General features: G+C 38.8%; 3 protein-coding genes across 4 annotated transcripts; 2 read left to right on the forward strand and 1 right to left on the reverse strand.

Moving 5' to 3' along the window:
* Window positions 1–302: 302 nt before the first annotated feature.
* Window positions 303–8,555, forward strand: LOC137958789 (putative 3,4-dihydroxy-2-butanone kinase). Its single transcript, XM_068805920.1, has 20 exons — window positions 303–525; window positions 794–867; window positions 961–1,024; window positions 2,999–3,111; window positions 3,224–3,271; window positions 3,526–3,597; window positions 3,680–3,769; window positions 4,413–4,586; window positions 4,837–4,920; window positions 5,170–5,225; window positions 5,636–5,766; window positions 6,175–6,267; window positions 6,463–6,527; window positions 6,734–6,877; window positions 6,965–7,008; window positions 7,199–7,282; window positions 7,395–7,468; window positions 7,594–7,706; window positions 7,788–7,883; window positions 8,139–8,555. The coding sequence occupies exons 1-20, from the start codon at window positions 486–488 to the stop codon at window positions 8,262–8,264; spliced, it is 1,785 nt and encodes a 594-aa protein (XP_068662021.1). The 5' UTR covers window positions 303–485; the 3' UTR covers window positions 8,265–8,555.
* Window positions 8,556–16,875: 8,320 nt separating this feature from the next.
* On the forward strand, window positions 16,876–24,284 carry LOC137958658 (65-kDa microtubule-associated protein 6-like). 2 transcript variants are annotated; one of them, XR_011114004.1, is made up of 13 exons: window positions 16,876–17,670; window positions 18,683–18,886; window positions 20,524–20,787; window positions 21,410–21,625; window positions 21,705–21,860; window positions 21,944–22,103; window positions 22,213–22,364; window positions 22,784–22,871; window positions 22,950–23,023; window positions 23,118–23,192; window positions 23,334–23,680; window positions 23,782–23,825; window positions 23,907–24,284. XR_011114004.1 is itself a non-coding variant. In XM_068805739.1 (12 exons), exons 1-11 carry the CDS (start codon window positions 17,590–17,592, stop codon window positions 23,667–23,669), a joined length of 1,806 nt encoding a protein of 601 aa, XP_068661840.1. In that variant the 5' UTR covers window positions 16,876–17,589; the 3' UTR covers window positions 23,670–23,680; window positions 23,907–24,284. The 2 variants fall into 2 exon arrangements, 1 of the variants encoding a protein (XP_068661840.1); XM_068805739.1 differs by lacking the exon at window positions 23,782–23,825.
* A 168-nt stretch (window positions 24,285–24,452) lies between these two features.
* Window positions 24,453–25,541, reverse strand: LOC137958660 (uncharacterized). The gene is made up of 2 exons (XM_068805741.1): window positions 25,253–25,541; window positions 24,453–25,155 (listed from the first exon to the last, which is right to left on the reverse strand). The coding sequence occupies exons 1-2, from the start codon at window positions 25,353–25,355 to the stop codon at window positions 24,692–24,694; spliced, it is 567 nt and encodes a 188-aa protein (XP_068661842.1). The 5' UTR covers window positions 25,356–25,541; the 3' UTR covers window positions 24,453–24,691.
* Between the last annotated feature and the right edge of the window lie 145 nt (window positions 25,542–25,686).

The following is a 25,686-nucleotide window of genomic DNA, read 5'->3' on the forward strand; positions in this document are numbered from 1 at the left end:
CGATTCCGACTCGGCAAAGTTGTACTTTCCGCGACTCACTCGGCACTTAACCGTTTCCCCACTCCATCTACACGATTTGGACTTGTTTTGTTGTTTTCTGCTGGGCTTTCTTCTCTTTGGATAAACAGGGAAGGAATAAAAATACCACAGTACCCTTGTCTTCGGCCCAAAATGTCAACTCACCTAACCATCTGGGCGGTCGTCGTTCCCGGCAAGAAAAGGGAATTCCAGTTTTCTACGTTGTGGTCATATTTGGGAGATTTGGAGGATGTTTTCGTAATTTGAGAGATTATCCCTTCCGACAAACAGCTAGCTTGAGAGCTTTACCCGCTCGCTCGTCTCAAGCAAAGGCTATAAATAAATTCACAAAGACCAACCTGAGAAGGAAGAACTACTGACATTTGATAGGGTTTCGCGGAATTTCTCTCGTGAATGTTCGACGACTCGTTTTAATCGCTGGAAGTTCTGTTCGGTCTATTTCGATCATGTCTTTTCAAGCTAAGAAGCTTATCAACGACCCGAACGGTTCGATTTCATCAGCAACTGCCTCGGAATTTTGATTTTCGGCGACCTTAATTTCGTGACATTTCGACGATTTTTCACTGATGTTTTCGTTTCTGATCTGATCTTGATACTTTTTAAGTTTCTGACTTCGGACTCCTTTTGCATGTTACTACAACGATGGAATTTTAATTATTCGCGGATTCTTTATTCGCGTTTTAGTGCGTTTCTTTTAGACGAATTGGAGTTCCTGTCGTGAATGTGTGTCTTAGTCGTCTGATTTTTGTTGCAGATGTGGTGACGGAGTTCATCGAGGGTTTGGTGGAGACTTACCCGGGCTTGCAGTACTTGGATGGCTTCCCAGAGGTGGTAGAATTAGTTGTATTATCTCGATCTTGACTTTGCAGTGCCAACTCTTCTGTGGTGTCAAATGCTGATAAAATGTCCATGCCAACGTAGGTTAAGGTCGTGCTGCGTGCAGATGTTTCAAGTGGTACCTACGACAAGGTTGCCGTAATTTCGGGTGAGGAAATGACTTATAGCTGAAACTTTTATGTTGAAATATATCTTCACTGTGTAAAGTTGAAATCGAAAAGAACATCCGATTGCATTTTTATACATTTTGAACACAAAATTTGCTAAGCAAATGCTTCTCACCATGTAATATGTAGATTTCTGTACAAATCGCTGGCTGCTAGTGAAGTGGATTGTGCTATTTGCTGCTTTAGCCTTGTTCTCTGAGCATTCTGAGCAGTTTCTCAGGATATGCGTGTGACATGTTTGCTCTGGGAATCTAATTACGTCCTCTAAAAAGAATTTCATCCAATTGGGGTATCAGATGAACTTATTCACTTTCTAGGGTTTTAGATATGAGTACTGATTGTTGTTTTACAATTGTGTGCTCCTTTATGACCTTTCATGTTTTCTCTCCATGAGGATCATGGTCTTTACTTAGGACTGTCTATCGTGATTATGAAACAGTCTGCAATGTTCATTTAGAAAATTTTGTTGGATTTTTTTAACCTTCAGGTTACAAATGAAACTTGTCATTAAGTTGATTATATTTGGAGTCCATGGTAGCTTATATACTTCTTGAAATATATGATAATTTCAATAAAAGAAATGGGTTTTGGTTGGTAGGGAAAAAATTGCTCAATACTGATATTTAATGCTTATACAAAAATAGCAATTAAGATATGTTTGATAGTTAGTGCACTATGAAGCAGACATGTGTCTTCCATGGAATTCAAATCATCAAAAAGCCACAGCAAGGTTAGACTGGCTCAGTGCTGATGGTTTGACAGTCTTTGGAATAGTCTTGGTTAGAAACCATTGATATAGGTGTCCATGTTATCCTCACTTGTTATGTGATGAAATTACAAGGGTGTTGCAATGAACTGGTAGAATACAGCTGATCTTCCTCCATATGTTTGCACAAATATGGAGTTGGTGAACTCATTTGAGGCTTATTATTGATAACAGTGCCTATGACTATTAATCATTATTTGAAAGTCGTTGTTGACACTTCCTGCATGATATCTTTCTCCACATCTTTAATATTACAAGATGGAAGCTGTACTGTGTTGGCATTGCTATTTCATGCTCAAAACTTTTTGAACTCGATATTAACTAACTTTTTGTTGGTTGGTTTGTTCCTGGAAACAAGTGAACTATGGTGTTGATTCTACTACCACTACTTACTTTGCACTGTATGGACTGATATTTCTGTGATTTTTATGTCACATTTTTGGATCTTTTTATTTTGTCATTATGTGGGTGAAACTTTTTACTGAGCCTTTTGATTAGACATTGTGTACATCTTTTGCATGGATGAGAATCTTGTGCAAAATAATATGTGGTTGTGTTGCGACAATGTGATCTATTTATATGGGTTATATCTTATAACTTTCTTTCGAGATGGTGACAATGTTTTGATTATTTATGGAGTATTTGCATGTTTTCAGTATCTTAGAAAATATGATGAATGTTAAAGTTGGTCCAAGTCCATCCCGAAATGACAAGTTGAAGTTGGGCAGGCTTTTTTTAAAGTGTACATGATCTTTCTTTTCTTGGATTCATGTGGGACTATTCTTAACTCTTACCTCACTTGTTTGACCATTTTTATGGTTCTTCACATGGACGATTTGGATTACAGATTTTCATATGAGAACTTGCTTTGATACTATATCAAAGTTGAGTCCAGATCCATCCAAAAATATCTGGAAGAAGTTGGGTGTTTTTTTATTTTTTATTTTTTATAAAATTTATTAGTAGAAGATCTTTCTTATCCTGGATTTATATGGAACTGTTCTTAAGAGTGAAGTTTCTGATTCTTATAAGATGCTACACCTTTAGTTATTGTCTTTTCGTTACAATTCATTGACAAGTTATCATGACATAACTCATGCATAGCCACTTGCTTCTGAAATTTTAACTTTCGGAAACACTAGTATTAATCTTCTTATGTATATGTCTTACATATGGATGCTTAATATAGGGGGTGGAAGTGGCCATGAGCCTGCTCATGCTGGATTTGTTGGGGAAGGGATGCTAACGGCGGCTATTTGTGGAGATGTTTTTGCTTCTCCTCCTGTTGATTCCATCTTAGCTGTATGGGTGCTCATGACATTCTTGCCAATGCTTGCACTTATGATTTTTTAATTCAACTGCTCATCTGATCCTAAGCTAAAGATTTGCTAACTAATCAAGATTATCTCTTTAGGGTATTCGAGCTGTGACAGGTCCTATGGGATGCCTTCTCATAGTCAAGGTACAATTAGTAATTATCATTTCATGGTTTTCTTGTATCGTAATTCAAGTAAATGAGACATTTGGTGCATGTTCTGACTGAGTACTTTTTTGTTGATCTTTGAGGATGTTAGTTCTTGTATTTGATGTGATATTAAAGATGTTTGCAGTAATCTCTTATGTCGTTCATGATCAATTTACTTTGGATTTTATATTATATTTATTTTATTTTATTTTTCATTTTCTAAGCAAACTGATCTTGTTTGGCTTTGGCAGAACTATACAGGTGACAGATTGAATTTTGGCTTGGCAGCTGAGCAAGCAAAGGCTGAAGGCTATAAAGTAGAGGTAGGCATTGGTCTGAATTTTGGGTTTAGGATCTGGTAGTCTTGTTGAAGTTTGACTGAATTGGGAAACCTGATACACGCAGACAGTTATTGTTGGAGATGACTGTGCTCTCCCACCACCTCGGGGAATAGCTGGGCGTAGAGGACTGGCTGGCACAATTCTTGTTCACAAGGTTATGTTATTAATCTCTCTTTATTTTTATTTTTTATTTTGTTGTGATTCCTACTTGTCTTGCCTCTTATTCTCTTTATTTTTTCTTGCGACCTCTCGATTTATTTCTTTATTTCTTAATAAGAAAATGAACTGCTGTTGAAATAGGATATGATGTGTGCCTGAGCTTTTGGGTAAAGACTAATTATAAGTCTGGAAAAATGAGGGGAAGCCTTATCCAATAAAATCATGCTGTCGATAATCTTTCAGGAACAGATTTGTTAATTTTAGTAGGATTTTATCATTGAACTGTCTCAACAACTACTTGTTGTTGGCAACTCTTTACTCATAGAGTAATCGATTTCTGTATTTTATGATGTATCTCTTTATGTACATATCCCTATAATTCTCATTCAAAGATCTTTGTACGTCTATATTTTCATTGTCAATGTTTTCAAAAAAATGATAAGTGGACTGAGTTAATGCTTACTATGAATTTCAAGAGATACAATAATATTAGCAAATATAGTGACAGTTAATTGCATTAACAAAGCGCAATATCATTTTACAAATGAGCTGCACTTTCGATTGTCTGTCAGCACTGCCAAGTATCTAAAGTGCACTTGATACTAGTTTAAATCATTAAAACTCTGCTCCGTGAACAGGTTGCAGGAGCAGTGGCAGCTGCTGGTCTTTCTCTTGCTGAAGTTGCTGCAGAAGCAAGGCGTGTGTCTGAGTTGGTGGGAACAATGGGTGTTGCCTTATCAGTTTGTACCCTGCCAGGCCAGGTCATGTCAGACCGTTTAGGTCCAGGAAAGATGGAACTGGGTCTTGGAATTGTAAGCTAAATAATCATCTTTCATTTGTTCAAGTTGTTTCAGATAAAGCAATTTGGACATTTCCTTGTAGTTGAAGTTACAAATATTTCTGTTATGCTCTTTACTTAATTTAAGAGTCCCTTTAGTCAAAATTATTGTTTGTTTGTTTCTTTTCTTTTCAACTTGTATGTGGGGTTCCTGTTGAATGTTAAGCATTCCTTCTTTTTTGTTATACATATTATCAGGCTGAGCATAGACTTTGTCTTGCCAGCATGGAGAGCCTGGAGCTGCAGTCGCGGACCTTCAACCTGTTGATATCGTGGTATCTCATGTGTTAAAGCAGATTTTATCAACGGTCTGTTTTGCTGGTTAACTCTTCAAGTTCTTCTGCCTGCGATACTTTTCATTGTGTGCGTACTTATTTCATAATGCTTCTTGCATGGTCCTTCATTGGTTATCGGATAGACATGTGTTTAGGTTGTCCATTTTCTCTATTACATGCACGTGAGAAATTAGTATAATCAATTTTGCATAGATCACTAAATGCTATTTAATTTTTTTTCTGGTTTGATTTTTTTTTTTTTTATCATTCTCATTCCTGCAGGAAACTCACTATGTTCCTATCACTCGAGGGAGTAGAGTGGTTCTCATGGTTAACGGGTGAGTGCATTGGGTGCACTTCCCACGTCCTACTAAATTTTTTTGAGGATAGCCTGAAACTGGATACAAGATTCTTAATGCATAATCATTGGCTAGGCTTTTTTTTTTTTTTTTAAGGTTCTTACCTTTTATATGGAAGCATTTGCATACTTATTATTATAGAAGCATTTATATGCTTCAAGAAAAAATACAAAATGCTGTGATTCAAAAATATTATGGTTGTGATTTTTGGTGAATATCAGTCTACAGGCTCGTTTTTCTTTTGGTTCACTAATGGGCCATATGTGCATTTGTATGATATGTATTATTGCTGGTTCCCATATTAATGGAAGCTACTTGCACTTTCCTTACAAAAATTCTCTTGATTTCTTTCCCAAGTGAAGAATTGAGACATGTTATTCTTAACACAGATTGGGTGCAACTCCTGTTATGGAGCTGATGATTGCAGCTGGGAAAGCAGTACCTCAACTGCAGCTGGAACATGGATTGGCTGTTGATAGAGTTTATACAGGATCCTTTATGACTTCTCTTGATATGTCAGGTTTGTCATATTAAGAATAGTACTGTATGGATTCAGGATTAGAAAATAATTTTGCTTATTACTTGGGAAGAAGCCTCTTGACTTTGGCTAGTCACTTTGGGGTGGATTTGAACACAATTTGAACATACTGCACCAGAATAAGTAATTGTACGTGGGCTTCCACTCAAAATTATCCACATGTGAGAGCCACAAAAGAGCCCACACATAAAGGGCAGTGACATGAATAATCTCACACGAATTTAGGATTAGAAAAATCCTGTGCTTAGTACTTGGAAAGAAGCCTCTTTACTTTTGGCTAGTCATTTTTGGGACTTGGTTTCTTGGACACAATTTTACAAGTTCGAACCAAAAGCATTCTCTGTTGTCTGTTTGCTCAAAGATTTCACCTTTTATGTGTCTCCTATGTAGGGTTTTCCATTACTATTATGAAGGCTGATCAAGCAACTCTGCAAAGGCTGGATGCCCCAACTAAGGCTCCAAGTTGGCCTGTTGGAGTTGATGGTAGGTAATCCAAACCTTGGAGCAGCTTTTATTGATATTCAATTTTGGGCCTCTAGTGATATGTGACTATTGTCAAAATTAGTTAGATGTCCTCTTTTGTGTATTACCTAAAAAATTTACTTGATAACCTATTTCATGATTATTGTAGGTTTGATTTCATTCAATCTTACAGGCATTTGTTCTTCTAACATGCAGGCGACCATCCACCTGCTAAGATTCCTTTTTCATTGCCACCATCTCGTTCCACAAGAAATGTGGAGGTAGCATTCGAGAAATTCTATTTATGAGACAAAAAAAAAATTCTTTTTCTGAATATAAAAATGCATGTAATGTATCATATATTTATTTGCCATTTAGCTTCAGCAAATATTGTTTTGAAATGAAAGATCAATGCATATTTTTCTATGCTACCAATTGAGCTACTCCTGTTTAGTGGTTGTCAAATCTAATGCCTCTGATTGTACAGGTTGTGAGTCGACCTGCAGAGCTAAATGAACAAGGCATCATTCTTGAGGCTGCTATTGAAGCTGCAACAACTGAAATAATTAATATTAAGGACAGTCTAAATGAATGGGACAGCAAAGTTGGAGATGGTGATTGTGGGACAACTGTGAGTCTACTGTCCGTTTGTGCATCATTGAAAGCTAATATACCATTCTGCTTTTTTTTGGACTCAATATGACCTCGCATTTTGCAGATGTCTAGAGGTGCAACTGCTATTCTTGAGGATATGATAAACTAGTAAGTAACTTTCTGTTCTAGCTTGCAAGATGTGAAGAGTTATGAATCTAAATTTTTGTGGCTGCTGTAGTAGGTTATCTGGCCATCATTTCATTTGTTATACAAATTTAAGGGATGCCCTCATTTTAAGTTTCTAGTGTTTCTATGTTGTAATATCCTCATCCTTTAATTTGAGCTTTCTGCTTCACAGTTATCCTGTGAATGATGCTGCGGAAACAGTGAATGAGATTGGAGCAACAATTCGTAGGGTCATGGGAGGAACAAGTGGAATCATGTATCATGCTTACCTTGTAAACTAGTATTTTAATATTCTATGGTACTAATGAATGACATCGATATTATTGGTGTTATAGTTCTTAGTCATGAGGTTTGCTGTTCTAAAACAGATATGATATATTCTGCAAGGCTGCATATGTTAAGTTGAAAGAGAACAACTCGCCAGTTGTTACAGCCCAACAATGTGAGATGCCTTTCTGTTCATATTTAGATGCTAAATTTACAGCCGACAAATTTGCAAATTTTACAACAATTAACAAATTCATGCTTCTTTATGTAATTCTCATAATCAAGAGACATCATTTGCAGGGGCTGATGCTCTTGAAGCTGCCATTGCTGCTGTCAGCAAGTATGGAGGTGCTATGGCAGGCTACCGCACATTGTTGGATGCTCTTATTCCAGCTTTGGATGTTCTGAGGGAGGTATAGGATAGACACCCTGTTGCCTTTTTGAGTGCTGTTTGTGCTTTAAAACTGACCTATGTGACATGTCTATGTCAACAGCAACTTCTTGCAGGGGATAATCCTGCAGTTGCTTTTGTTCTTTCATCTGATGCAGCCCTTAGTGGTGCAGAGTCTACTAAGAATATGAATCCACAGGTAATAATATAGATGTTTTCTTGTGATTGTAGTTTATGGAAGAGTCTAAGAAAATTATTTAAAAGAAATCCTATCCTCTTTCTCTGTCCGAAAATGAACGAAAAGAAGAAAGACGAGATTTTCACGTGGGAAGTTGAATTATGGTGTATGTTGCAAAAGTTACGCAATCTGCAACAGGGATACACTGAAGTTAGCATAGTTTACATGTAGCGCGTGCTCTTTCCTTTTGTAAGTTTACTGCTATTACTCATGCAGGCTGGCCGTTCAACTTATGTCTCTGGGGAAGTTCTTCAAACCATTCCGGACCCAGGAGCCATGGCTGCAGCTGCATGGTACAGGGCGGCTGCTCTTGCTGTTCAAAACAAACTGCACCACTGTTGAGTGTATACATTTTCAATGGAGCTCCTCCTGTCGGCGATTCTCTTCTGACTCCATTTTTAACTGAGTAATTTTGCAAAAGAACTCTGTTTTTTTTTGTTTTTGTGCCTCCGATTGTCAAAACTCAATTTGCTTCCCGCCTGTGCGATGCATGAGCTGAGAAAGCGAGCTTCTTACACACTATTTGTTCTTGTTGAAAATCTTGTATACTAAACAGGAATAAAACTTTATGGCTGATTTTTATTATGTAATATTTAGCCCAGTTATTGTGAGAAATAGCAGATCTCCAGTGAAGCAATCCTTACTTCAGTATGAAGGGGAATAAGAGGTACATTCGGGGTTGATATTGGTCATTTTTTTGCAGGTTACATAATGGCCCTTCGTGATTCTCCCCGGCTGTTGATTTTATGCATTTTGCGAAGGATGATGACTAGGAAAAGTGTTTTTGTCTTCAGCAACAGCATCATATGACACTTGATTTGTTGAGAGTAATTGGATTTATTAATATGGAACCAACCAGCGCTTTTTCTTTAGAGGTAAAAAGGTTTAGGACATGTTAATCTGCATCATATGTGAGTAACCCATATAATGAGAAATAAATTTAGACGTAGTGAGAGTGGTCTAACTCCTGTTTCAAGGAAAAAACACTTTTTAGTTCTCTTCACATAAATCTATAAAGTGTACCAAAGGAAATAGGATTTAAGATAAAACAAATTTGATTATATTAATAAAAATAAAAATAAAGAGTTTTTTTTTAATTATATTAGCTTGCCTGGTTTCAAAGCCGTAGGCCTAGCGCTAACTTCCGTTCTTCCAAGCCTTCTTTTCAACTAATATTTCGATGATGCATCTCCCTACTTGGGAGTTGAGATTTGTCAGCATGTGGAGCAAGCAGTATGGGCGACTCTTCTTAGATCACTTGAGAAGGTGAATGATCCGAGGGAATTAATCCATGCTGTCTCTGGAGTCTGAGGTGGCTGTGTCATGGATTTATTGAAAAAGAAAGGTGCGAACGTAAAACCGAAGCCCTGTTTCCTTCTCTCTCTCTCTCCCTCTCTATATGCTGAAAACCAAATTAAAAAAAAGCGCGGGAATGAGGTAGGCAGCAGGAGAGGCTACTCGTGGTCGGCGTCAGGCTGAACGCTGGACGAAATCTCTACACTGGAATCGAATCCCCTGGCACATTCCTCCGTCAATTGCCTCGCCATCTGCAAACCTCTTCTCCGATCCTCTCTCGTTCGCCCCTGACTTATATAAGCAATTGAATCTCTCTCCTATCGTCAATTACACCGCATTAACGTTCTTTGCCGACAGATTCCTGCTATCCTTGGAAAGGTTTGATGTCTTTTCCCGCAATTTCATTATCTGGCTTGCCTTTTATGAAGGTCTATAGAAGACGTGAACGGTGAACGGTGAACGGATGTCTTTAATTGATTCTCTTTTTTGTTGCTTCAAATATCCTATTGGACTGCAGCTGTGTCGTTTTGCACGCGAACTTTCTAGTTTTGGACTTTTGGTAAAACTATCTCTGATATTTCAAGTTTCTCGTAGTGTTTCTCCATCTAGAAATGAGATGAACTTTCATTCTAAAGCAGTCAGTCAGTAACCAGCTACTAAGATTGTTGTTTGGTAGCTGAGAATGAGATGGAGATTTTTGGTCCTTTCTGGTTCCCGCTTTTGTTCCTCGAGGAATTTGCGGCAACATTTGTTCTATTTTACTAATTTACTAATTATCAATACTTTTATGTTGATTGACAGGAGGAATAAACAAGACAGTCGTGCACGAAATTGACTTTTGCAACCCATAATGGAGAGCACTTTGCAACTGTTTGTCCTCATATCTATATGGATTGCAAGTAAAGTGATGTCAAGCTTATTATCATGGTTAAATTTGCTGTTAACACTTAACACCACCCGATCAGTATCTTTAACACTGCAGATCCACGACACGCGTTCTCTCTCAGTAAAAAGTTGGCAGACTTCTGCGGATCAGATTGTTCAGGATCAGCATTTCACCACACGAGACTTTGTTGATGCAGTAAGATTTTTTCATTATTTATTTATTTACTTAGTTTTAATTTATTATTTATTTATATTTTGTTAGAAGGGACTTTAGTCCTGATTGCATGATGATGATTGAAAATGTTTCTATTGAATGGAGAAGGAAGGGGGAAGGCGGGGTGCTTCAATCTCTGATAGAAGCAAACAGATGAGAGAGGGACGCTCTTGTAGATCAGATCACCTTAACTCTCTTGAAGAGGAGACAAAGAGGGACTGGACCTCTTTCTTCGAATCAATGCGGCTTAAATTAATTGTCAGGGCAAAAATAATTGAGTATTGCATATAGTGACATTTATACCTCCTTGCTACATTTTCCTCAGGGGCAGCAAGCAAGCGGAGATCTAATTTGTTCGATGGCCGTTTTTAGATAAACTTGAAAGCCTTATTTTAAAAAATCCCTCATCCTTTTAAAATTCATTTAGTTGAAATCTCTTTATATGAATGAATAATGAAGGGGATTTTGTTATAATTATATTTATCTTCATATTCTCCATTTCATTTAGCTTTTGATTTTACTTGCCAATAAGAAAGACTTGCAATTATCCCTATTCATCTTTTCAGGAAGTGCTTTCATGCATTCAAGGAAGTAGCAAAAGTAGGAGATACCATGGATCTCCTCTGTGAAACAGAAGAAATGTCCAAGCTTTATAAGTATCCCCATTCTATCTTGCTGCGTCTGTCTTGGTAAGTTGCTTAGGAGATGCAAGGTGGTCTCCCTTCTTACTACGTGCAGAAGATGTAATTTTTCAGCAGGTGGCTTCATATACTATCGAAGTTCCCAAGCAACGGTCAGAGTTCCCTCTTCTTCCTTGGGGTAAGATCTCCCAGTTATTTCCTGCTTTGTAGTTTTCTCTTTTTAAATTGCTGATCTGATCGGATCCTACTCATTCTTACTCATTGCGTGTGGAGCATTCACAACTTTTTTGCCCAAAAAATCAGGGAGGGAGTTGGCTCGAAAGGGTTTGCCCAACCTTCTACCAGTCGTATCAATGATAGGAAGTTCTAATGATGTATTAGCTTCCAAAATTCTAGTGTTAAGCTACCACTCTCTTGAAAAATTTATTTCTTTCAACTTCATGATCTTTACTCTCTTGAGATCATCTCTGTCTTGGATATTTTATTTCTTTCAACTTCATGATCTTCGAGTCCCATTGCACTGAAATGCCGCCAGTGTGCAGAATCCTGTATCATAAATTCAGATGTCTTTACTGAGACAGGGTGTTCTACATCAGTAGAATTTCCTGTATCGGGAATCCTGCTTGCTTCGGTAGCATCACTGTCCTCTTATATAATTCAACATATTGTTGTGTTTCTATTTCGTTTCCTTCGTTGTTTAGCCAGATGACATCAGTTACAATCATCACTGAGCTCGAAAAATTCTGGTTGCTGCTGCCTCAGCTGAATTAAGTAAACAGGCAAGGTTTATTCAGTAGTGTTTGATGAATGTGGACATACCATTTCACAATGTCTTATTTGGAGAGAACTACCTTTTTGACCTACTCCAGAGGTTTGGCACCTTCATGAACACTTCAACTTGAGGAGGATCCACTTTTTCAGAGTTCATTATAGATCTTATTCATGAGAAAACACGACAGAACAACTACCCTTCCATGATTGATAAATGACCATCAGACTGGTCAGTTCAATTGGCATAATTCGCCAGTCAGAGGGCCCCATACCGATCGTTCTATTGAAAACGAGGGGCGTATGCCCTATACAGATCAATCGATCTCAGGAATCAGGGATTTTAGCTTCTTCTTCTTCTTTTTTTGTCTGTAAAGCTGCTTATTCAATGGGACGGGCAAGAGGGGCTCATACCCATTGACAACCGACCGCGCAGGTATTGGTTGGGAGAGATGGAAGGTTGGCCGGTGAGTTACCTCAAATTCACAAATCCACACCGGCGCATAACTGCGATGAGCAAGAATGTGCTGACTATGGGCCCAATTGCATTTAACAGACGGTAGATGCAGTCTGCGGAGATTGGAATACAGGAGGAGGCTGGCTTTGCCCAGAAGGACAAAAGTCAAACACACGTGTAATTGATTGTGAGGTTGGAAAGGCAATTTACAACCTGTCCGAAATCTCTATCTCGTCGTCCTCCCTCGTCCTTATCCGGCGTCGCCGATTGAGTATGTGAAGCTTTTGAGTCAATCTGTAGGCCCAGGTTTATCTGGCATCCTCTAAGTTTCCAGTGTACCCCATTACCGACAGTCCTTCATGGCTTTTTCGCAAAAGTTAGTTCTTATTTCTCTATGGAGTATGGACTGCTTGTACTGAGGGTTATCAGGGTTGAGAGAGAAATTGTCACCTGATTAGTAGGACCAGTATGGGTCCACAAATTGGGGAGTAGTTGTATTACTGTGTGGGTTAGGATCCGAGGAATTAGGATTCGTCCGTCTTCCCTTTCCTGCAAATTTCATTTCCGGTGTAGTTTTATGGATTGGAGGTATTCTAGATGAGACGTTTGCTATCGCAGTGAAGCTCGACCTCTTACAAAGAAGAAGACATTGCAGAAGATGTTCGGAGCATTCTGGAGCAAGTATTTGGAGCGGACAACGAAAGCTCGTGGTGTTGAAAAAATCTGGGTGATGAGTGATGACTTTCTTGGTAACCCGCGCTAACAAAGAGAGGCCCTCATTCCCAATAAGTCTTATGATATGTTTGATGAGTCCAAAGGATTTGAAAGAACGATTTTCTGTAGACTGAGAAAGAGGTTCACCACGTGTTTGCACATAATCTGCTTCTGAGTGGAGATTATAGTTAGTTAAGGAGGCTACCTGGAAAGATAAAAAACGGATTAGATCGATTTTGACATCCTGATCTTCCAATTATCCAAGGACCCGCACTTGCTGGCCTTGCTGAATGTAGGCTTGTGAACATTTTAACTCTTTTTCCTGCTGCAACTTTGGGAATTAACCAGATGAGGCAAAGCCACATGGTCACATTCTGTGGAGGTGCAATTTCCTTGCTATCGGTATCCACCATGGATGATCTTCTTTGTTAAATCCTTTGGATTCTATTCTTGTTTGAATAGCCAGTGTAATTATTAGCTGCATCATATATCAATTTACAAAGTAACGGATTCCTTGTCATGGTGTCTCCAACCATATTATGTTCTATGTTATTTTTTTGCATGCAATTATAAGCATTTCAATAATTCGATATTCCCTACTGTCTAATAGCTTTGTGTAAATTACCTTCTCGACCAGAACTGTTAGTCTGGACTACATTGATCTTCATGATAGACAGAAAATAAACAATGTTTATCAATATAAAGTCATTGATCCCTATCCCTAAGGGTGGCACCAAGCCAAACTGGTACACAAACCGTTCGAGCTCAAATTTGAAATAAGGTTCGTAAAGTATAACAAGCCAAACTCGAGATTTTCCAAGTTTGGTTTGTTAGCTGGTGAGCCGATTCATTAACATAGATTTTTTACGAAAATACCTTTTACTCTAATTGGTTTTGTTAATTCCCTCTTTCGTTGGTTGATAGTTGTTCTTATTTACCTCAAACCTCAAAGATGATCGATAATTCAACCATTTTAGGTCCTTCAATATCTAATATTGTTGTTTACCAATTGAATAAACACTATTGATAAAAGTATTTACTTTTTCTTTTAGGCCTATTAAGCTGGTTATTATACTTTAGTTTGCTCCATTGCAAAGTCTTGGACTCTGTTATAACTTGAAGTTCAAACTTCGTTAAAAATTTTGAGCTCATGTTTGATTCCAATTTTAGACTCGAGGTTAAACTCGAGTTGAGTTCAAATTCGATTCCAATTTGAGGCTCTTGGTATGTAGGTTCAAACTTGACTCCACTTGATGCTTCCCCTACCTATCCTTTTCTTCTAGGTTACTGAGACCTGCTGGATGAAAAGTCTTGCAGACTTTGGAGGTGTCAATATACAATATGTTGGTATCCTGTTTTTATTATACTTTCTTCAATCCGAGACAAGCTGCAAAGGTAGCTGAAAGATGATTTTAGCTGTCATTCTACTAAACTACCTATTTCATGCCTGTTTCTTTCTACAGGACGTTGGACAGTAAGCAAGATAGCTTAGTTCAAACCTCTCGTGCTTTGTGCTACGTAATTATACTCGTGTCTGCTTGGTAGTGTCCATCACTGATTCTTTTTCCTTGACTGTATGATATGCTAATTTATGACTACCATAATTAGGAATAGCTACAGAACCAAAGAAATAATGACTGGGACCCATGCAAAAATATGTCTCTATCTCCAGGAGACCAAGAAGTAGATAATTGGACAAGATTGAAAAAACAAGTAACAAGCTGATCCTACTTGAATAACACAAACAATTCTCTAACTACCATAAGCGACATTTTGAAAGGAAACTAAAAAAAAAGTTGTTAGGCCAATACAGCACGGTAGTGGAATTATAAATCCACTCAACCACAACTTAATTAAACAAAGCTGTTGGTAGATTGAATGTCTTGTACTAAGAGCGTGTTACATATGATAACTCTTATCTAAATGGAGGTGATTGGTTGTTTTTGTCTGGCTGTTCCTTCCTGGACTTGAACTGTTTGATTTGACCATTCTGCTGTGTGTTGTCCTCCATTAGGTGTTTTAGGCTAATCAAACCTGGCTGGGTCTTCTCAGAAAGTGGTTTTCTTTAATGTAATCACAGAGGGCATCTGCTTTTTATGCTTATGATGAAGTTGATTCTGGGTCCGTCTCATCTCTTTGCTTTCCAGCCAATTTTTTGTTTTTGTACTGTTACTGTTTTCTCAAAACAAGACTCTGCTTTCTTCTGCTGACTCTTTCTTTGCATATCTTCAGAATCTGTGATTTTATTTCTTCATGCAGCTTCCCATGATCTGCCATTTTTTGGAACTTTTTCTGTTGGGTAAGATCGTATCTCTGTGACCTACTCCACAGCACCAAAGGCTTCCTTGTCACATCCCTAAATCAGACAGGAGAAATGGTAAAGTTCTTTACATATCTTGAAGCTTAAAAGAAGTCTAATCTCACTTACAAGTTTTTACATCTCAATATTTGGAGTAAATGCCAAAGTGGAACTACTTCGATTTAAATTCACAAAATAGCAACTTCCCAACAGCCAAAACCTCCCTGCTTTTATTTGATTTCCTTTCTTTAAACTCTCTACAGATCCTGAAAACTAGTGCTGAAGAGACACCGTAGTTCAAGGTATTTAACCATCTCCTAAATTACCAGTTTGAAGCAACATTGGCCTCCCAACTTCCACTAAGAACACAAGAGTGCAGTAGTTGGCAGCACGCCAACAACCTGTTTGTTAAAATTCCTGCCTTGCAAAATGGTTTGCTTGCTCCTGTTTTCCACATTTTAATGTAGAAAGGGACAAAGACTGATAACGCTTCTTTGTGCATGACTTAGAGGGGCATTGACTCAGAAAGCCTCCACGGAAGAGCCGCCTTCGGTACAGGTACCGGTAGCTTCCATGGCCATTATGACCTCCAGAAACGTAATTACGTTCCTGAAGGACGCTTAACATTTCGCCTCTGGACGTGCAACAAAGAGCTCTGTAAGGCTGCCACGGCTTTATCCATCGTACCATAAGGGATTCAAAAGAACTGTCACAGAAAATCTTTTCTGAAAATTACTCGCCTCAATCCTCTTAAACAAAAGCAGAAATCACCATTTCTGTTGCAGGACGAGCACTGGGAGCGATGTCTACTGGGAGCGATGTCTGGCCTTAGAATTCAAGTGGTCCTATTAGGCTTGCACAGTCACTTCAGGCTTGGACTTGGGCTTCTCACGAGCGTCTCACTGGACGAGATTCTTTTGATTATCAATGATTTCCATCTTGTGCCTCGGCAGGTGGAGCGTCCCATCGGTAATTTATTGGGCTTTGTGGGAGCACACCGTCGACTTGGGTCGGTAATACCCCGAAACTGCCTCTAATCTTTAGGTTAAAACAATGACGTCACCTCTTCTGGCTTCATTGGGCCCCACTTTTACGAGTAGGGGCCCATACCTGACGTTCTAATACCCATATACTGTTGTCGTTGGAGGCTTCAAGCAAAATCTCGAGTTTGAAAAGACTATAACCTTGAAGAATGTCTGCATTAATTACGTGAATACCAATTGTGGGAGGTAAGATGGATGGATTGGGTGGGTCGTTTGCTCCTACCACAACTAACAAGAATTCGCATACCGTAGGCAATTATTTGCTTGACATGTAAATAATAGAAAACGTAGTGGCAGTTTCGTCTTATTCCCTGAAGCGCGAGAGAGTCTACAGAAAGCGAGATTGGTGGGGCGGCGATCCTGCATGTGATGTGTGCTTGCTTGAAGTGAAAGTTCGTTTTATGTGTACACAAGGTACCAGTCCACACACTGTCCTTCCAATCTGTGGGTCCCATTCATCCATCCAGTTTGGGCAATTCACTGGAACCCACTTCTCCATCTCCTACTGTCCTCCGGTTTGGGGGCATATATGTCATTTTATTTTTACTTTGCCAGACGTCATCGATATGGCTGAGAAAATAAATCAAATGGTTCATGGTTGAATGTAGATCCCTCGATTCCATCCGCCCCCTCCCATGTAGTTTTCAAATTTCTCAGGTTGCTTGGACTTTTGTCCTCCGGAAAGTACTGCTTTCGATTTTAATATCTTCTCTTCAATAAAGCTACGATTCTGTAAACAAATCGCCAAAACCCATATAAAAAATCTGTATTTGGTAGTGAGCTCTCTACTTTGTCTCTCTCTCTCTCTCTCTCTCTCTCACTCTCTCCGGTCTCCCTCGCTTTACCCATTTGGTTCTGCAAGACAGCCGCCCTCTCTCTGAGCACTTGCATTTGGCTCGCCTATTTCTGCATTTTCTTATTCTCTTTCCAAAACCCTAAACTGTGTCTCTGCGTCTGCATGTTGTCAACTTTAATGGCGTTTTTCCCTTTCGAAAGGGCTAACGGTCTCCTCCATGTGGTTCTTTTTCCCTAGCAACATGCTGTTTCTAGCATCTGGAACCCTGAAAGGCTGTGTTTTCTCTGTGCTTTGAGCTGGGGGGTTTCAGATTCTTTAATGGGGACCTCGGATCTGACTGTAATTCGTCTTCCTGTCAATGTAGCGTGTCTTCTTGTTTGCCAGGCTTGAAAGATCGCTGTATGTTGAGCTTTTGGTGTCCTTTGGGGTAACATTTTTGGGTTTTCTTGAGTTCTTTCCGGGAAGTCGCGGTTTTGGGTGGACTGTGACTAGCTTGTGGTTACTGTTTCGGTTTTGTTGATCTGGGGTGGGTGAAACAGCGTTTCTCCGTTAAAATGGAGGTTCTGGCTGCTTTAGGTAGCCCTAGATGCTCGCTTATGGAAACTACTTGTGGAGCTCTGCTTCGAGAACTTCAGGTCTCTGTTACTGCCTCTTCCTTCTCTTTTCAGCTCTTTTTGTCTCTTGAAGGCGTTTCGGAATTTTTAAGTGGAAGTTGGACAATTCGACTCTGTTACAGTTTGTTTCGGTTTTTTTTTTTTTTTGCTTCTTTTATGTGTTTGTTATTCTTTTTTTCCGATCGCTATTTCTGAAGTTTTGAGAAGCTTTGCTCTGTTTATCGTTTTTGTTTGTTTTGGTTCTGCTGCTTTGTTCATTGTTCTTTTAGTTGTTAAGAGTTGAGATAGTTATCGCTAGAAATTCATTTTATTCATGGTTTGTTGAAGTAACTGGAGTTTCGAGCAGTTATTGCTTGTTTATTAATCTAACCAGCTAGAGGAAAAAAAACTATCTTCTTTTTGTTCTCACTTACGGTTTTTTTTTTTTAAACCCCTTACAGATTTAGGACTAGAGTATTGCTGATGATGGGTGTAGTCACGTAGAAAAAATGGGATTTTTTCCTTTTGTGATATTATAATTATTTGGATTTTTTTCATTTGGAAAAGGTTTTGGGAAGATTTTTTACCCTGCTTTCCTTTTTCAAGAAAATAGTAGCCTTTGGCTAACTTAATTGCGTTGACTGGGTAAAATCAGTTGTCATTTTTCGTTGTTCGTTCTTCTTTCCTCTTTGGATACTCGCAGTGAACGCTTCATGAAATTGAATTATTCTTTCCAGAGGGGAAAGTAGAAGACAGTTTTTTCCTCGTGTTTGAGAAGGGAATTAGGTGAAGAGTAGTACTGTAATAGCGGTTGGAGTATTTTCATTTTGTGTTTTCTTTTCTAACCACAATTTGTAGTACTGTCTTTTCTTCTTGAGCGGATGTAAAAAATTTTGTGAATTGCTTTTTAATCAAGTAAAAGATTGGTTTTCTGATGAATGTGGAACATTTTATAACGTTATTGATGAATCCTCCATCGTGTTATTCAGTTCGTCTCCGTGAATAAATATACTGTTTTAACTGTTCTAATTCGTTTTACCTGTTGCATGAGCAGCAAATTTGGAATGAGATAGGTGAGAGTGAATCAGAGAAAGACCGGATGCTTTTAGAACTTGAGAAGGAATGCATGGGAGTATATCGCAGAAAGGTTGATGAAGCTAGTAAGGCCAAAGTATGTCTCCATCAGACTCTGGCCGCAAAGGAAGCAGAGCTTGCTTCACTCATGGTGGCCCTTGGCGAACATATTCATCAATCTCAGGTGTTTTTTATTATTCAGTTATTAAATTATCCTGTTTACTTACTTTCTTTTTTACTTGTTTAACTTGAGCATCTTGATGCACTGAGAAAATCTCCTCCTATTCAAATGCTGAACCATCTACTCTTGATTTCGTCTTATTTGACAACAGAATACAATATGTCACAAGCTATGGATAAATTAAATAGTTGCTTCGTGAATATTTCATGCATTTGATGCAAGTCTGAATGTATTTTGAAACTTTTCTTATTGTGCTCTCTTATTATGTCCCAATATGTCCATTTAACATCTTTTTTTTTTAATGTATGTTCCATTATTTATCTTGCGATTGAATCTTCTTCCTTGGTTAAGTTGTTCTTATGAGAAATTCTGAAAGCCTCTGAAAATAATGAACAGCCTTCCAGATATCCCATCTTGCCATCCTGGAGGGTTAGAAAGACTGGACTACTAATTTCTATATTAAGACTACAACATTGTGTAAATCATTAACATCTTCTTGAAATAAAGATTCCTGAAAAAAATCACTTTGACGTTGTTTTATTTTTATTTTTACGATAAGTGCCTTTTTTGGATATTAGAGTTCAAACTGCAGATGTTTCTGATATTCCTGTGTCTGCAGCAGCCCCAATTGTTATAGTTTAGAAGGAGCAATTTGGAGCAATGGTGTCTAGCTTTCTTCTTCTATCTCTGACTTATACTGGAGCTACCTCTTGATTTGTGTCCTTATGGATAACATGATGGAGATCCAGTTACCAACCTTTTAGTTTTTCTTAAACTTCAATTTTCAATCAGACAAGGGCATCTCTCAGTCATTAACTTCATAAAAAAATAGCATTCTAATGCAATCAGAAAATCTGTAATACCCTTTGTTTCCCTTTCATCTGATAAACAAACAGTCTATAGAAATGGATACCAACATATCAAGCTTACTCCATTATCTGATCTTAGGATTACATGCAAATATTTAGCTTAGACTGGCTTACCTTTTTAGCATGCTCCTCTGCAAGAGACTTGAGGCTTATTAGTGGTGGAAAATATCTGTCATAATTAGTTTCATTTAATTGGTTCTTATTTAAAGAGAAAAAAATCCAATTGGTTCTTTTGTCATAATAAGCCTGGTATTTTTTCATTGATATTTTTTTAAGTAAATTGTACAGAATATTATGTTGCAGTATAGAAATATAGACCAGGATAGTAAGAAACTCTTGAGGGGATATCCTTTTGCTTTATAATCTAATTTTTTTTTAGTATCGAAACTTCCCATGTCCAATTAAATCAATTGTAATTTTCTATAAGATAAACCTATTCAAGTTTCAGGGCTTTCCTTGGAAGCATTTCCCTTTTTACTGCAGCATCAGAGTTCTTATGATATGTATTAGACACTTACTATTTGCCATGATTTTTATCTGTTTTTTGCTTACATAGACAGTAAAGATTTTCTGGCTCTAAAAAAAAGAGTTTAATTCTTCTATAATTCTTAAATATTAAAGAAGAGGCATTTGCTTTTGGTTCTACTCATATGAGCAATAGTATATATAATTTGTTCTGGATGATATGTGAGCAACAGTCGTTTTACAAAGTAATGATTTTTTTTTTTTTTTTTTTTTTGAGCTCATTAGATTGTAAATATTTGTATCCAGACAGATAAGAGGTTGACATCATTGAAGGAGCAACTTGCTTCTGTTACGCCCCTTGTGGAAGACTTGAGGGCAAAGAAAGAAGAGCGCCTCAAACAGTTTTCTGATGTTAAACAGCAGATTGAGAAGATCAGCGGAGAGATTTTGGGTTACTCCTATCTAAGTGATACAGCTGAAGCCCATCATAGAGATGTGGATGAACATGATTTATCATTGAGAATACTCAATGAGTACCAAGCACAACTCCGCAGCCTCCAAAAGGAAAAGGTCTGCTTGTGTCAAACTTTGTGATTGCTTCTGAATTCTAAATTCTATGAATTGACAAAAACAGCTAAGCTGACTTTTAACTGGCCAATTTAACTCAACTAAACCCTTCAGCTAGTTCAGTAGTAGAAGCAGACTGAATAAGTTCAACTACAGTTAGTTTGCTCCTAGCCTAACTTTCAAATACATAAGTTGATGAAAAAAAAATAAGTTGATGAAAAGGCTACGTAGGTAATCAGTTTACTATTTTTGGGCATTATGCTATTAGTCTCAAGTTTGTGGCATTAGTTAACCTATTCCATTTACTTTATGATTGGATTGTTTTGGTTGAACAAGAGTAAACTGATTGAACATCAGCTGGTTCAAGCTGCTTGAATTAAAGGAGGTGGTTCATTATTAGGTTCCACCAATTCATTTGTGAAATGATTTTTTAAGTGCCTACCCTACAAGGGCCTCCATATGTTTCTGGAACCTGTATGGAGACCCCGGTAGATGTGCTTAATGCAAAAACATACACATCACTAGATTAATGCAAGTCATGAATTGAGAATTATATACTGATATCCATGCAACGGTATATGATATGTCCTGTTCTGGTTTTGACATCTCTGTTTGCTGCTTCCAGTCTGACCGGCTTCACCAGGTTCTTGAATATGTAAACGAAGTACACTGTTTATGTGGAGTGCTAGGAATGGATTTTGGGAAGACCGTTAGTGAAGTGGATCCAAGTTTGCAGGAATCAGGGCCAGGGCAATCGACGAACATCAGCACTGACACATTGAATGGCCTCGCTCAAACAATTCTTAAGCTAAAAATGGAGAAAAAAGACAGAATTCAGAAGGTATAGATTTCTCCTTCTCTTTTCTTTTCTGTGTCCCCCATTTCTTCATATGCTTCATGAGATGACTATATGTGGGCAGCTGAAAGATATTGTGGCATCTCTCTTTGAGCTATGGGACTTGATGGATACTCCAGAAGAAGAAAAAAGTCAGTTTGCTAAAGTTACTCGTATTCTTGGATCATCAGAGCAGGAAATTACATTTTCTGGCGTCCTTTCAACGGAAATTATAGATCAGGTATGAAATAAGTTTTCCACCTCTCTTGTGGTTATGTTTTTTCCATTAATTGGCTATAAACATTCCTTTCTATGATTTTGCAGGCATCATCTGAAGTTGACAGGCTCACTAAACTGAAAGCAGGCAGAATGAAGGAATTGGTGTTGAAGAGGAGGTCAGAATTGGAGGAAATTTGCAGGAGGGCCCATGTTGAACCTGATATGAGCACAGCACCTGAAAAATCTATTGCGCTCATAGATTCAGGTAGGAATTTATTTGTTTTGAATGGTGAAGTTAACACATTGCAGTCCTAACAGCTACAAAATTGTCATTTTTCTCGCTAAGAATTATTTGCTGCCTGATCTTGTTCCAGGCATTGTTGATCCTTCTGAACTTTTATCCAACATTGAGGCCCAAATCATGAAAGCAAAGGAGGAAGCATTGAGCAGAAAAGAAATTTTGGACAGAATTGATAAATGGCTTGCTGCTTGCGAAGAAGAATACTGGCTTGACGAATATAACCAGGTAAATGTCTTTATATAAAGGGTTTGTTGAGCATCACTCCGAACCCCATGTCACAAGACATTTTTGTGGCTGCTGTAGTTACTTCAATTGATCCTTCTTTGGACTAGAAAATTAGGGCTCGATTCCTAAATTGATTCTTTTTTTCCAATTCTAGGCTGTATGAGATTGCATGAGTTGTTCATCTTGAACATGCCTAGGTATCTGATGTATTCTCTTTCCATCTCCATGCATACAACTCAGATGATAATTATCTTAACCCCTCTAGATGCCCAGGGGAAGCTGGACGGTCTAACAGAATGCCTTATTTTTTCTTGTCTTGGAACTTTATTGCTCTGGGTCCTTATGACGCTCTTCTTACCTGGATCAATCATGTGCTTGCTCCTAGTTCATGTTTCCTCAAAGTGTCTCCTGAAATGCAGGACGAGAATCGGTACAGTGCCGGACGAGGAGCTCACATAAACCTCAAACGTGCAGAACGAGCCCGAGTATTGGTGACAAAGATTCCTGGTATTTCCTGCTATTGAAATTTGACTAGTGCAGAGCTGGAAGTTTTGTTCTCTAAGCTAACTGGGATTTAATTTCTAGGCATGGTTGACTCACTGATGAACAAGACATTTTACTGGGAGGATGAAAGACATGTGCCTTTTTTGTATGATGGGGTGAGATTCAGCTTTCTATAGAAGATAGAGGCATACTTGTTTGCTAATACGTTTTATAGAGTGCAACTTTATGTGCTGCTTCTGTAAATTGAAGGTCCGACTGGTATCAATCTTGGAGGAGTACAAAATTACCAGACAACAAAGAGAAGAAGAGAAGAGACAGCTACGGGTATCCTTTCATTTTCTCATTTGTCATTTATAAAAAAAAAAAAACATTTGGCATGTTGAAAAAGAAATAATAAATTACCTCCACATGCAACCTAACAGCTTCGGACAAGGTTTTAACATCATTGATCCTTGATCCATGCAGAATCAGAAGAAGTTGCAGGATCTCCTTCTTACAGAGAAGGAAGCTATCTACGGCTCTAAACCTAGTCCAAGGAGGAGCAGCAGCTTTAGGAAGCCTAATGGGGTTCGATCTAATGGAAATGGTTCCATGACTCCCACACCTAGAAGGATGTCAGTTGGAGGCGCCACTCCTGAGCTCCTCACACCACGATCGTACTCTGGACGTCAAAATGGATACTTCAAAGAGACAAGAAGATTATCAACTGCACCATTGAATTTTGTTGCTATCTCAAAGGATGATACAGCATCATTAGTCTCTGGTTTTGGTTCAGAGGCAGGATCTCCACCGAAAAGTTAACTTTTGATATGGTAAATCTACCCCTTCTCTACCTTCCTCTGGTGTAACATGAAATTTTCCTTGAGAAGCTATTTAAGTAACACATTCTCCGTGTGGGGCTACAATGAAATAGGTAAAACATCCTTGTGGAACAAAACCACCACTTGAATGGCCTCTGTAAGACGGGCTTCCATCCAAACTATTTTGATTGATATGTTCTGATTATTGTCGTCTGAAGATGCTTTATAATTGTTGCAGATAGTTGGTTCCTTGATCGTGATGTTAGACTGTAAATTTTCTTCAGAGGAGAAGAAGCCTTTGTGAATAAGAATGTACACTAGTGTGAAGAGCAATTAACATTGAAGAGGTTTGGGGAAAGGCAGCACCGATTGATACTTGATGATTATATATCTTTTTCTTTTACATGGGAATTAGGACCTAGTGTGACAGTGTTGACTAGTGGTTTTGCTTCTTTTGGATTTGTTAGCGGTCTTGTGCTGAGGTGAACGGTTAGTACTACATGGTCTTACATGTGTACATATTTCACAAAATCTTTTAGGTTGTTTTCGCAGTAGTTTCAGATTGTACACTCTTAATGCTTCTATAGAAGATGTTTCCCATTGTACACTCTTAATACTTCATTTTCCCCTCCAATCTGATGAGGTTTTCGTGGTGATAACTAGACGAGCTAAACACTCGGAAGTAACCATTGCAATTGAAGGTGATAAAAGCAGCTACGACTCTGTCAGAAGAATTTCTAAGTAGTGTTATTCACAATTGTGAATTCGTCCTGACAAGTTTGGTTCACAACCGCATATTTTCTCTACCGAGTTCAGAGAATGGCAATTTGTGTCTTGTAGAAAAGAAAACCAGATTCATTTTCGAAAAAAGGAAAGCCAGATTTGCTTACAACTTCTGATCAGGGTGACAAATGCTACAGAGCGGAGACACTGTAAATAATGGCGCTGTCTCTTGTCTTACATGTTCCTGTATCCATGAGATCGTGCTGGGCTCAGCTATGAGCTGAGCAATGGAGAACAGCATCACAACACGAACCCCTTCAAATAATCAGGATCCTTCTTTGCCCGTTCCTGGAACTTCTTAAACCACCTGTCCATAATATCCATGGGAACCACGAGCTTACTTCCGTCCACCCCACAAAACGACTGCATAAAATTAAACAAGTTTTCCCCAACTTTGAGGGCGAGGTGTTCGATTTTTCTCTGGGCAGTCACGTCGAGACTGGGAAGCGAGCTGAGGTCCTCCACCGACACCCCGATCTTGGCGGAGAGAGGCGGGGCGTCCGCCGGAGTCAGCTGCATTTGACCCCCCGGAGGTGGCCACGTGAGGTTAAGGACGGCGGACGGGCGCGAAACGTGAACGGCACCACAGTAGACAAAAGCAGAGCCGGGCGACTGGACGTAGACGGCTAGGGCTTTGTCGGTAGGGAGAGAAAGACCATTAAGTAGAAAAATGCACATCTCTTTTATATCATCATACGCTTCGCCTGCAAAAAAGGAATGAAGTGATCGATCAACCTGCAGCGCGCGAGAACCGGACAGAAAATTCAAAAGCAACCACTAGAGTAGAGATTGAACCAGTACCCACGAAGGTATTCATGTCAAGAATCCAGTGAAAGGTGTCGATTTGGGCGAACGTGGAAATGTCAATCGGGAAGCTGCGATTGGGAAACACGACTCCGAACATTCTGCACGGGCGCAGCAGCAGCAGCTATTTCCTCTTCACGATATGAAATCCTCCTGTGAGGCGTTTCCTCGAACAGGTCCCGCGCGTTGGTCTTTCAGATTTGTCTGCGAAAAATGAAAAACAAAACTATGGCAGAGCTTACTGTGAGAATAATGGCGATCGGTGATGTGCCCTCTCCGGGATTTTGATCGAACGAAGAGAAACTTCTAGTAACCTCATGAGTGGTCCAGCAACGTCGCAAAGAGTCGACAGCTCGCAGGCGAGCCCAAGGGCTAAGGTAGTGCGCCATAATGCGAAACTGGATTAGGCCACCAATTTCAAGGCCCAAACT

This window comes from Aristolochia californica, unplaced genomic scaffold (genome assembly GCF_029961685.1).
Source record: "Aristolochia californica isolate CCGP_79_NKW_82.1479 unplaced genomic scaffold, dmAriCali1.0.hap1 SCAF_3, whole genome shotgun sequence".
In the NCBI taxonomy this organism is placed as follows: Eukaryota; Viridiplantae; Streptophyta; class Magnoliopsida; order Piperales; family Aristolochiaceae; genus Aristolochia; species Aristolochia californica.